This window comes from Rhinatrema bivittatum, chromosome 13 (assembly GCF_901001135.1).
Source record: "Rhinatrema bivittatum chromosome 13, aRhiBiv1.1, whole genome shotgun sequence".
Lineage (NCBI taxonomy): Eukaryota > Metazoa > Chordata > Amphibia > Gymnophiona > Rhinatrematidae > Rhinatrema > Rhinatrema bivittatum.
This window is the reverse complement of record NC_042627.1, coordinates 59,507,079-59,521,976: the sequence shown is the minus strand read 5'-3', so window position 1 is coordinate 59,521,976 and position 14,898 is coordinate 59,507,079. Positions and strand designations below refer to the sequence as shown.

Genomic DNA, 14,898 nt, shown 5'->3' with positions numbered 1-14,898 from the left:
TACATACTTTCACAGTGCACTACTGTTTACATTAGCAAAGCGCTTCTGATGCGGCCATGGGCTCGGCCATCCTGTCAACCATGACACAAAGATAAGACTGTCTACTGTATATAGACTTACGGGTGGTGTCCTAAACTACAAGCAAACATGTAGACACTACCCTGGAGCTTGGGACTCCCAGACAGCATGGCTAATTCAGCCTGCTATCACCAGGAAAAAGCAAGTTTGCTTACCGTAAATTGTGTTTCCGTAGATAGCAGGATGAATTAGCCATGCGATCCCTCCCTCCTCCCTAGACAGTCTATACAAAACGCACTAAATACTTTAATTTTTCTCTATTCTTCTCGCTTTGAAACAAGAGACTGAGGTAAACTAAGCAATCGCGTGGGAACCTCATCGCGCAGATGCACAGAGTTCAAAACTCTGCACTCTAGGAGAAGCTCCGCCTGCCACCCAGACAGCATGGCTAATTCAGCCTGCTATCTACGGAAACACTGTTTACGGTAAGCAAACTTGCTTTTATAAAGGGTTCACACCTAATTTCTAAACCAGTGACTTAAGTTTTGTTTTCCATTTTCCTAATTGGTTGACATTAAACACATCTTGATAGGATAGCAGTATAATTCTATCATGTATATTTTTAATGAAGCTGTGTTCTGTAAATCATGTGATTTCTCATAATTTGAGCCCAGAGTGAGAAATGAAACTTAAGAGCTTAATTTTAAGATTCATTTCTCTCATTTTTGATCTACATGTTAGCATATCTTGTCAGGTAGTGTATATTCACAGTACAGTAAATGTCATAGGACAAACCTTTTCAAAGTACCCCAACAATAGCATGATCTTCAACCATTGAGTTCATTGTGAATAAATGTTGGAAGCATTTTGTATCATTGAAGTGAAAATGGTGACTGACATGGTGTATTGATTTAATATTGTTATATAGCAAACTGGCTTGTTCAGTTACAAAATTCCTTATTTGATATTTCAGGCCACTAATTAATATATTCAACCAACGTTACTTTCTTTCTCTTCCCTACGAAGAATGCAAAAAGAGAAGAAGGTAAGCTTAGCTTAAAGTCAAATGTTATAAACCTGGTCCCTTTCTTGTGTCCTCCATTGTAAAGGGGAGGAAGAGGACTTAGCAGAGAGGTGCATTTTAAGAGTAATTTCAGAAGTTGTTTCCATGGGTAAAACTGTGTTCTACTCACAAAAAATGGGTTTTTAGAAAATTTGTACACCCCATGAGTAAAGGTGCATATGTAGATCAATTACATATGTAGTTTGACCTGTTTTTAAGGGGTGGCATTGAGAAGGGCTTTGCCCTTTCATACATACTTTTGAAATTTCATAGCCATCTGCAGAGGTGTGTTCTTGGAGAAAAGCTGCCTGCACAAATTAGGTGTAAATGGGTATGGGAAGTTTGTCTGGGATAATCTTCAAAATGAAAGTGTGCGCATAATTTCACTAAGAAAATTTAGTGCAAAATCCACAAGTAATAAGTACCTGCAAGTCTTGCAGTTATGGGGCCAGTCTTAAATTTTAAAGAGTGCCTGCCTTTTCCCCCTGAACTGTGTTTATTTATCCCAGTCTCTTACATTCATGATTTAATTTTAAAAATAAATCTGTACCATCAAAGTTCAATTCCCTCAAACAGAACAAATTGTTTGCTAATGACAGCATTGATTCAGTATATGAAAAATGGAAAAACATATGTAAACTTGTTCCAGCCTACACTTATGTTCAAAAGTACCATATGCGATAGAAATTTAAATTTGAAAGCACATAAGGCAGATACAGAACGGTGCGCACGGCCATGCGTTTTAGACATGCGATTATTACCCCTTATAACTTATGCGTGGCCAACCCCCCTGAAACTAATAGCGCTCATCACATGCAAATGCATGTAGATGAGGCTATTAGTTATTACCCCGGAATACTGAAAGTAAAATGTGCAGCTAAGCATTGCCCGCACATTGCTGGAATCATTTTATAATATGCGCGTGTTATAAAATCGGTGCATCCATGTGCGTGTGCTGGGATCAGTTTGCAGAGGGACGCACGCACCCATTTTCAAAAATCGATCCCTAAGTGCCTAAATATATTGTAAATTAGGGTTTGCCAGGCATATAGAGCCACATGTGTAGTATAATATGTTTGAATTTAGAACGTTGTGTAACTCGTTGCTGCAGCTACCTGTGAAAAGTATTCTCTATTTAAATAAGCTTCACAATTATTTCTCGCAGTGGACGAAACTATACTGTTCCTGATCCACCTGGTCTGTTTGATGGTCATGTCTGGCCCATGTACATTAAACACAAGAAGATAATGGAAGATCTCAATGTTGATGTGGGTAAGTGTTCAAGGTCTTGAGAGATCACGACTTCATTGAGACATGGATTTAACTTTATGTATTGTGTAAATATTCTTTGTAAAAGTGTTTATTAATTCATTCTATTCTCTTTTATTAATTCATTCTATCTCTTCTTCATCCTCATCTCCCAGTTATATACTCCCTTGTTCATTGTAACTACAATTCTTCACCAGTTTAGTTGCTTAAGTTATCTGTTCAATGCACGACTTGTTAAATGTAAACCGGCTTGATGCGATCCCTGGTTGCGAAAGCCGGTATAGAAAATAATAAAATAAATAAATAAATCACTAATACCAAGTTTAAAACATTTGACATGTCTGCTAGCTATCAGATTGTAAATACATTTTGCTGGGATAAGTTTTATTTTTGGGGCTCTTAGAAAGTAAAATTATGTAAACAAACTTTGCCATGAACAATCATGATGATTTTTTTTTTTTTCTTTTCAAGTACAATTGGATGGAACAAAAACTAAGGAAGAACTGTTCAAGGCAGTGAATGGAGCTATCCACAACAAGCTAGATGAACTGCTGAATCTAAAGGTGCATTGACTGTTTTGTACATAACTTCTCGTTCAGTTCTATTTTAAAGAAAAATATCCCCTTCCATACTTTAACGCATTTAAGCTGCAAAATTTCTGTTGAAATGTTTACTTTTTGCTCACTCTGACATGCAGGTATTATATTTGTGTGGATGCATATTTTTTAAATTTGGTGTAGCTAAACTTCTTGCTCCTGGCAAATACTTACTGTCTTGGGGACCTGATCTATGCAGTGCTTTTCATAGGCATAGAGCGGGCAGAAGCCCTTGCTAAATTAGACACCAGGAATGTTATGGAATAGAGTAACCTAATAGTTTAGAGTAGTGAGCTAAGAACTAGGAAAGGCAGGATTCCTATCGTGCATCTACTATATGCCCTGTGATCTCAAGCAATTGACTTTACTCAGTTATAGAAAGCCCTCAGGAGCAGAGAAATACCTAGATTACTTTAATGTACCTACATGTAGGCCATAATAAGTTATAAATATATATCAAATGCCCACAGATTTTTACATAATTTTTACATTATTTCTATTCTTTATGGTGCCATTATCAATTTGTTTTAAATTTAGTCAGATATTTATATAAAGTAGTGTGGCTGCCATATTAGTTACTTGGATACTAGAAATAAGTCAGACACATAGGTCATATGATTTTATTAGACTGACTTAATAGTGATAGGGCAATTTAAGAGAGTAGAGTATCTGCTTTTAGCCTGTTAAGTTCAGCTGATTTTTATCTAAATCTAGTTAGAACTTCAGCTGAAAATCCTAAATCTAGCTAAAACTTAGGGCCCTCAGACTACTAGAATGATGCAATATTGGCGTGCAGAAAACATGTGCTCAAGATTGAGCGTGCGCTGATGCACCTCTCCCCGGCACCCAGTTATATTTAAATGGGCTGCTGCAGGAAAAAAGGAGGTGCTAGGAGAAATTGTGCATCCCTAGTGCCTCCTTGGCAGCAGGCACCTAGGAAAAGTCACTGTTAGTGGGTTAGGAAAATGGAGCATCCCTTTTTCTAACCTGACTGCTGGCACTTTTTTTTTTGGTTCCTCCAACTTAATATCTACATGATATTAAGTTGGAGGAACTACAGAAAAGCAGTATCTTCTGTGCTGTGCACTGCGGCCAGCATCAGCCTACTTGTGCCTAAACCTAGCTGGCTATTCATGTTGGTTTTCAGCACTAAAGAGACTATCATTACTGATTATCAGCACTAGTCAGCAAAATCCTCTCTCCTCTCATCAGCTGAATGCAAATTCAATGCAGGGTCTGCTCTCTTTTTATAAAAAAACTAGCCGTTAAGCCCGTAACAACGGGCTCGGTCCGTTTCCTTCCCACTCCCTCCCCTCATTCTCCCTCCTCCTTAACTCTCTCCCCCCTCCCTCTCACCTCCCTCCCTCCCACCCCCTACCCCCTCTCTCTCACCCCTCCCCCCTCTCCCTCCCACCCCCTACCCCCTCTCTCTCACCCCTCCCCCCTCTCCCTCTCACACCTCCCTCCCTCTCTCACCCCCTCTCTCTCTCTCACCTCCCTCCCACACCTCCCTCCCTCTCTCACCTCCCACACCTCCCTCCCTCTCTCTCACCTTCCCCTCCCTCTCCTCAGTCACTCCCCCTCTCTCAATCCCCTCCCCTCTCTGATCATCCACAACCGGCAGATCTCGGGGGGTGTCCCTCGCGCGCGGCGCCGCTACTGCTCCTGCCGGCAGATATCGGGGGGGGGGGGCTGTCACTCCCGCACGCGTGGCGCCACTGCTTCTCCTCCTGTTCGTCTTCGCTACTGCTCCTCCTGCTTCGCGGCCGCCGCCGCTCCAGCTTTTCACCTTCGCCGCCGCTCCTGCGGCCCCACCGCCATTTTTTTTTTTCGGGCACGCACGGCTCTGACCGACGTGCTCGCCCGCACATGCGCGGTAGAGCTGCTCTCTACTGCGCATTTGCGGGCCGTCGGTCAGAGCCCATTTATAAGGTAGATGTACTGGGGCAAAAGCTCAACTCCCTAATTCAATTAATGTAGTGGGGCCAATAGTCTTCCTTCCTCTCCCCTCCAAGAGATATAATTAAAAATGTAGCAGGCCAACAGCTCCCCTCCCGCCCCCGTTTCCTCATCTAAGTGTATAAAAAGAATTATTCCCCTTATACTTCCCACCCACCAAAAGCTTTCCCAGTTGAGCCAGGTTTACCTTCTCCCAGCTTGGCCTCCAGCACTGCCAACTTTTCAAAACAATTGTGGGTGCTAAACTAAACACCAATTCCCTGTATGTACCTAGATCAGTCCAGACTCCTGGGTTTTGCATCCCCTCTAGCAGATGGAGACCGTTTCACTCACACTGCAACATAATGCGAGGTGTCACCTGCAGTCCCTCAGTATTGATCTGCACCAAAGCCAAGACAGCAGAAAACTAATAATATCAAACACGAATTAATATCCTCTGAATGAGCAGTGGGAAATGTAAGGTGGAAGGGGAATAAAGAGGATAACAGTCTACTACATTGTTAGTTCCATCAGGTGGGCAGGTAAGAAATGGTTCACATCTTTTATTTTGTTGGGGGATATTGGAGGGCAGGAGAGTCTTGAGGGCTGGCTGGCCAGATTTAGGATTGCTATAGCAGCACTTAGGTTTAACCAACCAAAGCCTAGATTTTGGCCATGGGTGATTTTCACCAAAACAAGAGGTGGGGGAGTAAGTGTGCAGCCGGCCGCATCACACACCTCGGTTGCGATCATGCTGAATGTTTTCACCCTGCTAGCAGAAAAGGGGTAGGTATTTCCGGTGCTACTACGCAAAACATAACCCACAGCACTACCAGCCCCTATTTTATTAATTAAACCCCACCCAAACTCTTCCCCTTTCCCTCATTTCCATTTTAACATGGCAGTGCAGTAGTTATCACTTATTAGGGCGTTATCATGACTTGAAAAATTACACCCCCCCCCCAGTACGAGGGCTAGGACTAAAAATTAGTGCTAGCCTCCTAACTTTCTACCCAGTGAGAATTTGGCAGGCTGGCTAAAGTTAGCCGGCATAGTGAAACTTAAAATTTATCCTTTAACTACTCAAGCCTTTAAATTTGCAAAGGCTTTGATCGAGGCAGCTCAGTCCTGACATAGCCGATTCGCTCTCTTAGTTACACAGAGATAAATTTTCACTTTTGAAAGCTATGCCTCTTTCATCAGGATGATGCTAAAACATCTAAGTAAATTACACGTTGCATTACTACAAATGTAGGTTTGTAGTAATCCAGACCACATTGACATAGTCTTCTCTGTGCATGGTGCATGGTGAAGCCTCAGCATGCCAACTGCTCCATGTACTTGAATTGACAGAAAGGGACACACTGCTCACTGAGGATACATTTGGCTCTTCCATCAACACATTGCTCCAGATTTTGAGATGTGAAGGCCTAGAAGCTCAGAATTGAGCTCAGAAACAGCTCACTACTGTTTTTATTAATACTGCACCCCCCCTTCCCCAAAGCCACAACCCATCATTTCAATTTAGAGTATGATAGGTCTTCCAGAGGCAAAGTATGGTCTGGTGGCCCTGGCAGAAGGTCTGCTTCTCTCCCGTCTCATCTCTTTGAAAGTGTCAAGTCCCCTGCCTCCTTTTATTTTAGAGCTCCCTACTGCTTAGAAACCAACCGCCACCTTTGTAAATGCAAGCTGTACAATACTTTTATATTTCTGCAAGATCATTCCTAGTTTATTTTCACCGAACCTGATAATGGGCTCATTGCTCTCAAAAGCTAGTCAAACAGTAAATTTTACTTTAATCCAATAAAACAGTAGCACCTACACTTTGACCTTTTTCTATGTAATTTGAGATGAAGCACATGAATGTTATGGGGTAGATTTTCAAAAAGCGCGATTTGGCGTACTTTTGTTGGCGCATCAGGTGCAAACAAAAGTACGCTGGATTTTAGTAGATACGCGCGTAGCCGCTAAAATCCTGGATCGGCGCGCGCAAGGCTACCGATTCCGTATAGCCGGTGCGCGCCGAGCCGCGCAGCCTACCTCCGTTCCCTCCGAGGCCGCTCCGGGCCTCGGAGGGAATGGCCCCGGGCCGTAACCACGCCCCCGGGCCCGCCCCCGACACGCCCCTGTGAGATAAAATAAGCTCTTCATCCCAATTTTCAATTTTGTTTTTCATTTTTAAATTTCCAAATTATAAATTCAGAAAATAATTCCTAGTCTAAGCTTTTTCTTAGTTGATATACATGATATAATTTGAAAAGGAAAAGATAATGTCGATCTTACTTTCCCACAATGCTGGGTGAGACTCCATTAAACTGCTTGCTCTATATTGGCCAATGCATTGTGTATGTTGAAAACTAATAAAAACCGTTTTCTAAAAAAAAACACAAAACAAAAAACTCAATTTAATGCAACATTATTTTGTAAAATCCATTTGTCTAATTTTGTGGAACCTTACATTTTTATAGTTTTTAAATAATTGCAAAGTCACTTAATCGTATTTGTGATTATGCATCTGTGCTGGAAATAAGTTTGATTAAATGTATAAATTCAAACAAATTGTTTTAAACTGAATTTCCAACTGTTTTTTTTCTTTTACAGACTTAAGGGGCCACACTTCAGATTTTCTTCTACAAAAAAGATGTCTGTCACAGCTTTTAATGTATTGCTTTTTATTCTTATTAACTCACATTTTCAGCTTGTGTACATACCATTTTGATTTGTGAGCGAAGACATCTCTTTTTAACCTTACCTTTTTGTTCAGATATTGGAATGACAACTGGATAGCTTTCTGTCCATGGTTTCTACTTAACACTCCACATCAATAAAGCATTCTTGAAGTACTGGATGGCTTTTTTTTTTTAAATCTTTTTTACTGTAGCCTACTTCATTCTCAGGTGGGGGGAGGAGGAGACAGTTTGACTAGCAATTATAAAAGATGCCCTGTATATACTGGACAAGAAAACAATGCACCCATTGTATTACTATTTATATCTACAAATTGAAAAATCACATTTGGTGCTTTATACAGTTCTGTGATTATCTCTCATCTGCTGAGAGGGCGATATAAGCCACATAGCTGGACAGCTCTAGCAGAATTCAAGGCAAGGAAACTTAACACTAATTTCTCCTTTTCAATGTTTACTGTAAACATAAAAATTTTCATTTTTTTTATATCTGAAAATGCAGTATTATTGAAAATACAACTTGCACAACATTCACAAAAACAAAACAGCTTATAAAGAAGTCAGAGGTACTGCATGGCCACAGGAAGCAGTCTTCAAAACATCTAGATTGTGTTGGGGGTAATTTTGTAAGACTGTGTACAAGTCAGCTGGATAAATAAGTGTAGCAGTTAGAATACTTTTTAAAGCAGACTTACATGCAGAAACTTGCTTTTGAAAATTCTCAGCAAAACTATGCCTACATAACTTATCTATGTAATGTGCATAATTTTGCCAAAAGAATGTGTGCATCCATTTTAAAATCTAAAGTGTATGTAAGTCCTGAAATCAGTCAGACTCTACTTTTCAGAATGCCTCTCTGCTATGGATATAAAAGTATGTGCATATACTTTACCCACAGAAGTTACTTTTAAATTTAGTTATTTATTAGTAAAAATTTAACAGAAGCTATGGCTGTGACAGACATTCAGTAAAATGGCACCTTACAATAATATAGAAGTAGTAAATTATGAAACAATTTTTTTTTAAACTGAAAAGCTCCAGTCTACCACCAGCTGTTTGGGAAGGTCAATATTTGTGTGCCTCCAATTTACATAACAAATTGGATATATATAAGATCATTGTTCCTGTTTTTCTGCCTTTTGGAAGCTTTCTAGCAATACAGGTACTAGTACTGTACTATTATCAAGCACCCTTGAGGTTGCTAAAGGTATGATTTGAAAGTAGTAAGTGCAGTGGGCTCCAATTTGTTTGAAAAGTAATATATAAATACAAATTATATGAAAAGCTATTGACATTTCCTACTAGAACCATCATCATCCACCACCAAGAATGTTTAGATCTCCAAAGAGTAAAAGTAGATTTAGAAATAATAATTGGTCCATTTCAGGCAGCATGCAGGTTGTAGTTTTATTGAAAAGTCTCCACCGAGTGAGGGCAAACTGTGCTTGCTTACAAGCCTCTTGCATTTGTTTTTTCCCCAAAAAGAGTTTTGAAAACACTACCTTGTCAAAATCCCAGATGTTAGAGTGATGGACAGATCTCATACCTCTGTTGCCAGAAAACGATGACTGCCTCAACTGAGCCTGTTCAAGTCACCCCAGGAGCAATTAGTCACCTACTACTGATGTCTGCTCACTTGCTGCTTTGTGTAATCATAAAGTTCCACAAGCCAGGTTCAATAAGATGTGCTTCTCTGAAAAGGTTTGCCAGTATTTCTTTGAATATATTTAATAGTTGGAAAAGCAAAAGGCTCCAAATCTGAAACCCTTCTAAAGGTTTCTAGTATCGCTTCCACTGATGCCTGGCAACAGACCACTTTGTGGTCTTAATGTTCAACACTTCATGATAGTCCTTCCATTCTGATAGGGATTTATGGAAGCAGGCCTTTTGGTGTATTTTGTGCATAGGCAGAGAAAAGTTCAATATTTTAGAAGAGAATACATAAAAATATAGATTAGAATACAATTAAACTTTGAAAAAGAGATATCAGAATCTTTTTGGAGCAAAGAATTATATATGAAACTCAACCACCTCCTTTTCCTTATCACCCTGTACATGCTTACCATATTCAAAATTTTGGACATCTAAAATATGTTGGTAAACGTGTCAAACTATAATCTCCATTATGTAGTATTTTTACCATTTATAATTATCAAATATTTACCTTGGCAAAAGGTACAGACATGATTCCAATGATTAAGGTGTTCATATGAAAAAGGACATTGTTCTATTAATTACTAAACTATAGTGGCAGAAAAAAAAATGAACAGTATATCAAACCCTTTGAAAGACCAATTATTAAATGAGTATCCTTGTTACTTGAGGCCCAGATGAAGCAATTTCCTTATGGGAGCCGGCCCTCCCCAGAATCCACTAGAAAAGAATATGAAAAAAAAAAAAGCATTAAATCAGCATCCTGTCTAATCTATGTACAGTAAAGATCTCATACTTTTTTTCACAAGCAGGCATGCTAGTCCCTCTATCATTGTTAAATTAATGTGGTTGTTATGTTGGTCCTCTTACAAAGATCAACAAAAATGCTGTAGGCAACACCTTTAGCTTAATTTAATAGCTCTCAAACTAGTTACAAATTATGTGCCCTTCATTAGGTCAGTGAACAATGAGCCAATGATGCTGCTGATGCAATACCTTGGTGATAAAACCTAGAGGTTGATATGCAGTGACATTTGTCTGGCTAAATTTGAATTTAGCCAGACAAATGGCAGAAATTTGAATTTAGCCGGACAAATGGCAGAAACTGAAAATCTCACCTCAATAAATGGCTCTACAGTAGCCAGCTAAAAAAAAGTTATCCAGCTAACTTATAGGCAGGGCAGGGGTGTTATGGAGTGGAGTCAGCTAGCTTGCAAAGTTATGTGGGTAAATGCCAATTTTCAGTATTATTTGACTTAAAAGCTATCCTAAAGTTAGGTGGCTAAACTTATTCAGTTAACTTTGATAGCCAGAGATAGATACCACACTGAACAGCCAAATAAGTTTAGCTGGGGGACTTTGCTAGCCAACCCGTGGCTGAAATGGATTTTTTAGAATTGACTTGAAGGAAAATTTTCAAAAGCCTGCATTGTTGAAAAATAAATGGGCAGTTTTAATGTGCATACTTCATGCAACTTTTCAAAGAAACTACCTGCATTATTTTTTTTTTAATTAGCAAGTACAAAGCATGCACATTTAGATGGTAACTTTAATACCAGTGCGTGGGCGCACATATGCCGACTCATGTCCAGAAATGGCCATTTTATAGCATACAACTGTATATGCGCACATTTATTTTATTTATTTTTATATACTGGTGTTCGATTTTACATTTCACATCGGTTTACATTCCAACAAAAAATGCAGGAAATCAAGCTTTTTCTTTGTCAATACATTGAACAATAAAACATGGAAATTGTTAACAAGGAAGATAAAAATAAGGGAATGGTATAAAATAGGCTGGACGTGTGCATGCGTACACAAATGTTGCCTCTATCGCGTAAGTGGGAGGACTTTAACAGAAATATACACTGATGCAGTTGCCAGTTAAACCACCTTGTTCCCAGTTCACCCAGGTATGGAATAAGACTTCCTAACCCCCTTATTTAAATAGCCTTCCTTTCACCCTCTTAACCCCACCACTTAAAACCCTGCTGGCGATGCCTATATTTTTGTGTTTTAGGACTCACATGCCAGCCATAGCAGAAGTAAAGTTATGCTGTGGGGGACCCTGCCACATGCTTGTGCACATACGTTTTTACATGCTGGTTTCATTCATAAATCCAGGAAGACCCATGCCCTGCCCCTTTGGACTTTTTCATGTGTGCGCATACTGGGAGATGCGTGCGTATTTGGGCAGCTTTGAAAATATGCTTGGCTTGCCAGCCCGACACACTCTGGTATCTCCCAGTTTCGGCAAGTGCTGGGGCTTTTAAAAGTTTGTGTACTTTGCACTTGCTACTTACACAGGTGATGGGGGAGAACAAACTAATCTATGTATGTTTTGAAAAGCAGTGTCCATATGCTGTTTTCCTCCTTCAAATTAAAACACACCCACAGGAATGCCTGTCTAATGGGACTAAAAGCAGGCAAGCTATGGAACCTGCACGTAATTAACCACATTTCAATCAGGCCATTTTACCCAGATAAGCTTTTGAAAATTGCACTTTTTTTTCCCCCCAAACATTTGAGATTTACAAGTAAACTGTAAGGAACAATGCTCTAGACTTGAAACAAATAGGAAAGAAACTAAAAATCTCAGAAAACTGCACCATGTGCATATATACTCAGAGGGCAAGATACTAAGAAAAAGAGAAAGTAAGGACAATAAGGTAGGTAAAGTTAAAGTTAAGCATAGTTCATGGCAAGTGTAGGTTATCATAGGTTGTTACTTAGCCTACAGCCATCTCAGAAGAAAAAACAAAATCATGTAACCTTATCTTGCAAAAAATGTTTCCAACGGAAAATGCTCACGATAGAAAAAGTGAACTTATTCGCTTGAAAACTAATAATGCACTTGCATGAGAGCTTAAAAAAGAAGCAAAAAAAAGATGCCCCCAACGCAAGCACTTGAGCTTTCTTCTGGAAAAATATCTTCATGTGCCCCATCAGGCAATATCATCACACTTTAAAGAGAACATTTTTAAATTTTAATTATAGCCATAAAACCAAGCTTTTGAATTGCCCTTCTGATCAGCCATCTTCCTTAGCTCATTCTGCACAGGCTTTTCAGAGCTCTGCTCCCTACATCAGCTAATTACAAATGTATTATGTCACTCCAATAAAGAGAGATGTCAGTGTGGATTTTGACCTCTTTATATATTCCTAAATTATGTAAAATATACAATATGAATTGCAACATTTCCTGTATAGAAGGAACCCTGTTCTTTATTAAGCAATCTAATTAGAGGTACCCTGCAAATGCACAGTTAGGAGAATAATAGTAATCATCATCATGGTTTTCAGCTAGCTCAAACTGCTTCCATGCATTCTGCATCTCCTACAGACGCTACTTTCTCAACTGCTAATGCGTCAATGCTCATAAAATACATATTCCAAACAGCTTTTTTGATGGTGTTAATCCATAAAATGGTACTTATGTGCCATCAAAATCACTTTTGCTTTTAACAACCCTTTATAATGCTGTTTGCCTCTTCAGGATAATATAAGGCAAAGACAATATGGTTGGACTTAAATTTTGGCAGCCTTAAAATATTTTTAGTAAAATGACATCTTGCAAACAAGAAAGCAACCATTCTTGCATAGCACAGTAGGGGGTCAATGTAATAAGCCCTATAGTAAGACTGTGTGCAAACATTCAGCAAACAAGTGCTAAAAATATTATTAACTCCTGATACAGTAAGCAAATGATGTGCTAATGAATAGGGAGTTAAGTATGCACACAAATGAGTTAAAATGTACACTCAGCACAGACTGATCACACTCACTCTGGTGGTGGGGAGAGTCTTGACAGGATTTATACACACAAGACATGATTTATTCTTATTTGGTGCACATAAAATGATTTATACACACAAAAATGCTTTCAGCGCAGAAAACGTTTTGTGCACATAAATCATATTCACATGCAGAAAACAGGTGCACACACTGTTTTCTTATGCATAAATTCTGATTACAGCTCCTGGCACCAGAACTGCTGCTTTGGCCCATAGACTTGACGCTAGCCCTGCAATCTGTAGTGCACCTCTAACCCGGAGTAAACTTTCCAGCACTAAGAACTCTCGAGTTAAGTCAGCATAACTCGGGGGGGGGGGGGTTAATAGTTAATGACTTTATTACTACGGAAGGGCGCCAAGCCGCAGGCACAGTTTTACATGCACATTTTTATACACAAAACTCCTTGCTGCATCCGAACTAAAGTTTGTGCACAAAAACTGTGTTCACAATTGCTGAGCACACCTTATTACATCAGACCCTAGCGTCGGTCCGTGTGCACAGGATTTCACACACCAGTTACATGAACAATGAACGAAGCTCATCAATTGTTGCTTTTTAATTTATATCCGTGTTGGTGTTCAGTTAAAAGAAAGACTTGATTAGCTCGCTCCTTCTAGAACGGTACTTTTCTGAAAATAGAAGCATGAACTGCAGTGAGACGTCATGATTAATCTGTGGTTAACAAACACAGCTGAAGTACACTGGTATTACCGCACTTACTTTAGCAATCCATACCAGTAAAGGAACGGCATCATATCAGCTTTCATGTGGTACATGGTCCATCTTTCTTTGCTTTGGTCAATGGGGAATGTTTCCAGGGGCTGAGCATTGTAATCAAATTCCGCTAGTATCACTTTATTATAGTTAGTTACAAGTGGACAGGAAGTATATCCATCATACTACAAATAATGACAAACAAATGCAAGTCAGGTTATATAAAAGGTTAAAAAAGGCACATGAAAGAAAGATAAGGCGAAAGCCTTAGCAATTGGGGCTTGATGGACACTCTACCTGGGTAACATCAAGCTAGGTTGCACAAATCTCATCTTTGGGTGAGTTTCCTCTCTCCGTAGGTCATCAAATCTTCACAAGAGACCACTGTTCTGTTCGTATGTTGAATGTCAAAGTGGCCCCTAACCCCCTACACTAATACCTAAACCTCACCTAGAGTTACTAGGTGGGCCTCCAATAGGGATACAAATACCTATCTAGGGAGAGGACATTATGGCTAGTCTCTCTCTCACTCTCAATGGCTAAGCTGGTGCTCCAGGAGCTTCAAATCTACTAAAACAGGCCTTTCAGGAGACATCACGAAATATGCTAACACCTTACCGCCCCGTAATGCAAGCTATCGCACAGCTTAACACTACTGAAAAAGGTGTAGTTAAAATCAACGTTAAGTCTGTGCTATAGCACTTCGCAGTCTGGCAAACCCAGCCCACTCCCGCCCCTAACTCCTCCTCTTTTTCAGATTTGCATCGCACCATACGATATGGTGCTATTGCATGCGTTAAGGGCCAATCGCATGCGTTAACGGTGCTTTTCGCATGCGATAAGCCCTTAACGCATGCGAAAACGCTTTAGCGCATTTTGATAAATGACCCCCTAAGTTTGTACCTGAGGCAATGGAGGGTAAAGTGACTTGCCCATGGTCACAAGGAGCGGCAGCAGGACTCTAACCCTGGTCTCCTGGTAGCCCACTGCTCTAACCACAAGGCTACTCCTCCATTGGTCCCTCCCTCCAATCATTATCTCACAGTATCCCTTCTCCACCCTTCACCACATCCTCAGCTTGGAACAACACATTGGAGCAATCAAGAAAGTTGTTAGTACGGGTCCCTACCCTAGGAACAACCCAACACAATCCACGTGCCAC

General features: G+C 39.9%; 2 protein-coding genes across 8 annotated transcripts in view; one reads left to right on the top strand and one right to left on the bottom strand.

The window, feature by feature from the left end:
- LOC115075138 (nicotinamide riboside kinase 2-like) overlaps nucleotides 1-7,727 on the top strand; it is a 34,596-nt gene extending 26,869 nt beyond the window's left edge. For 5 of the 6 annotated variants that reach the window (XM_029575361.1, XM_029575359.1, XM_029575358.1 and 2 more), the window contains exons 5-8: nucleotides 992-1,063; nucleotides 2,247-2,353; nucleotides 2,822-2,913; nucleotides 7,486-7,727. In XM_029575361.1, the coding sequence (XP_029431221.1) occupies nucleotides 992-1,063; nucleotides 2,247-2,353; nucleotides 2,822-2,913; nucleotides 7,486-7,491 (277 nt within the window). In that variant the 3' untranslated portion in view covers nucleotides 7,492-7,727. The remainder of the gene's footprint in view (nucleotides 1-991; nucleotides 1,064-2,246; nucleotides 2,354-2,821; nucleotides 2,914-7,485) is intronic. The other variant, XM_029575357.1, reaches the window with a different exon arrangement.
- SQOR (sulfide quinone oxidoreductase) overlaps nucleotides 7,696-14,898 on the bottom strand; it is a 48,521-nt gene continuing 41,318 nt past the window's right edge. For both annotated transcript variants that reach the window (XM_029575354.1, XM_029575355.1), the window contains exons 9-10: nucleotides 13,743-13,921; nucleotides 7,696-9,944 (exon numbers count right to left, since the gene is read on the bottom strand). In XM_029575354.1, the coding sequence (XP_029431214.1) occupies nucleotides 9,887-9,944; nucleotides 13,743-13,921 (237 nt within the window). In that variant the 3' untranslated portion in view covers nucleotides 7,696-9,886. The remainder of the gene's footprint in view (nucleotides 9,945-13,742; nucleotides 13,922-14,898) is intronic.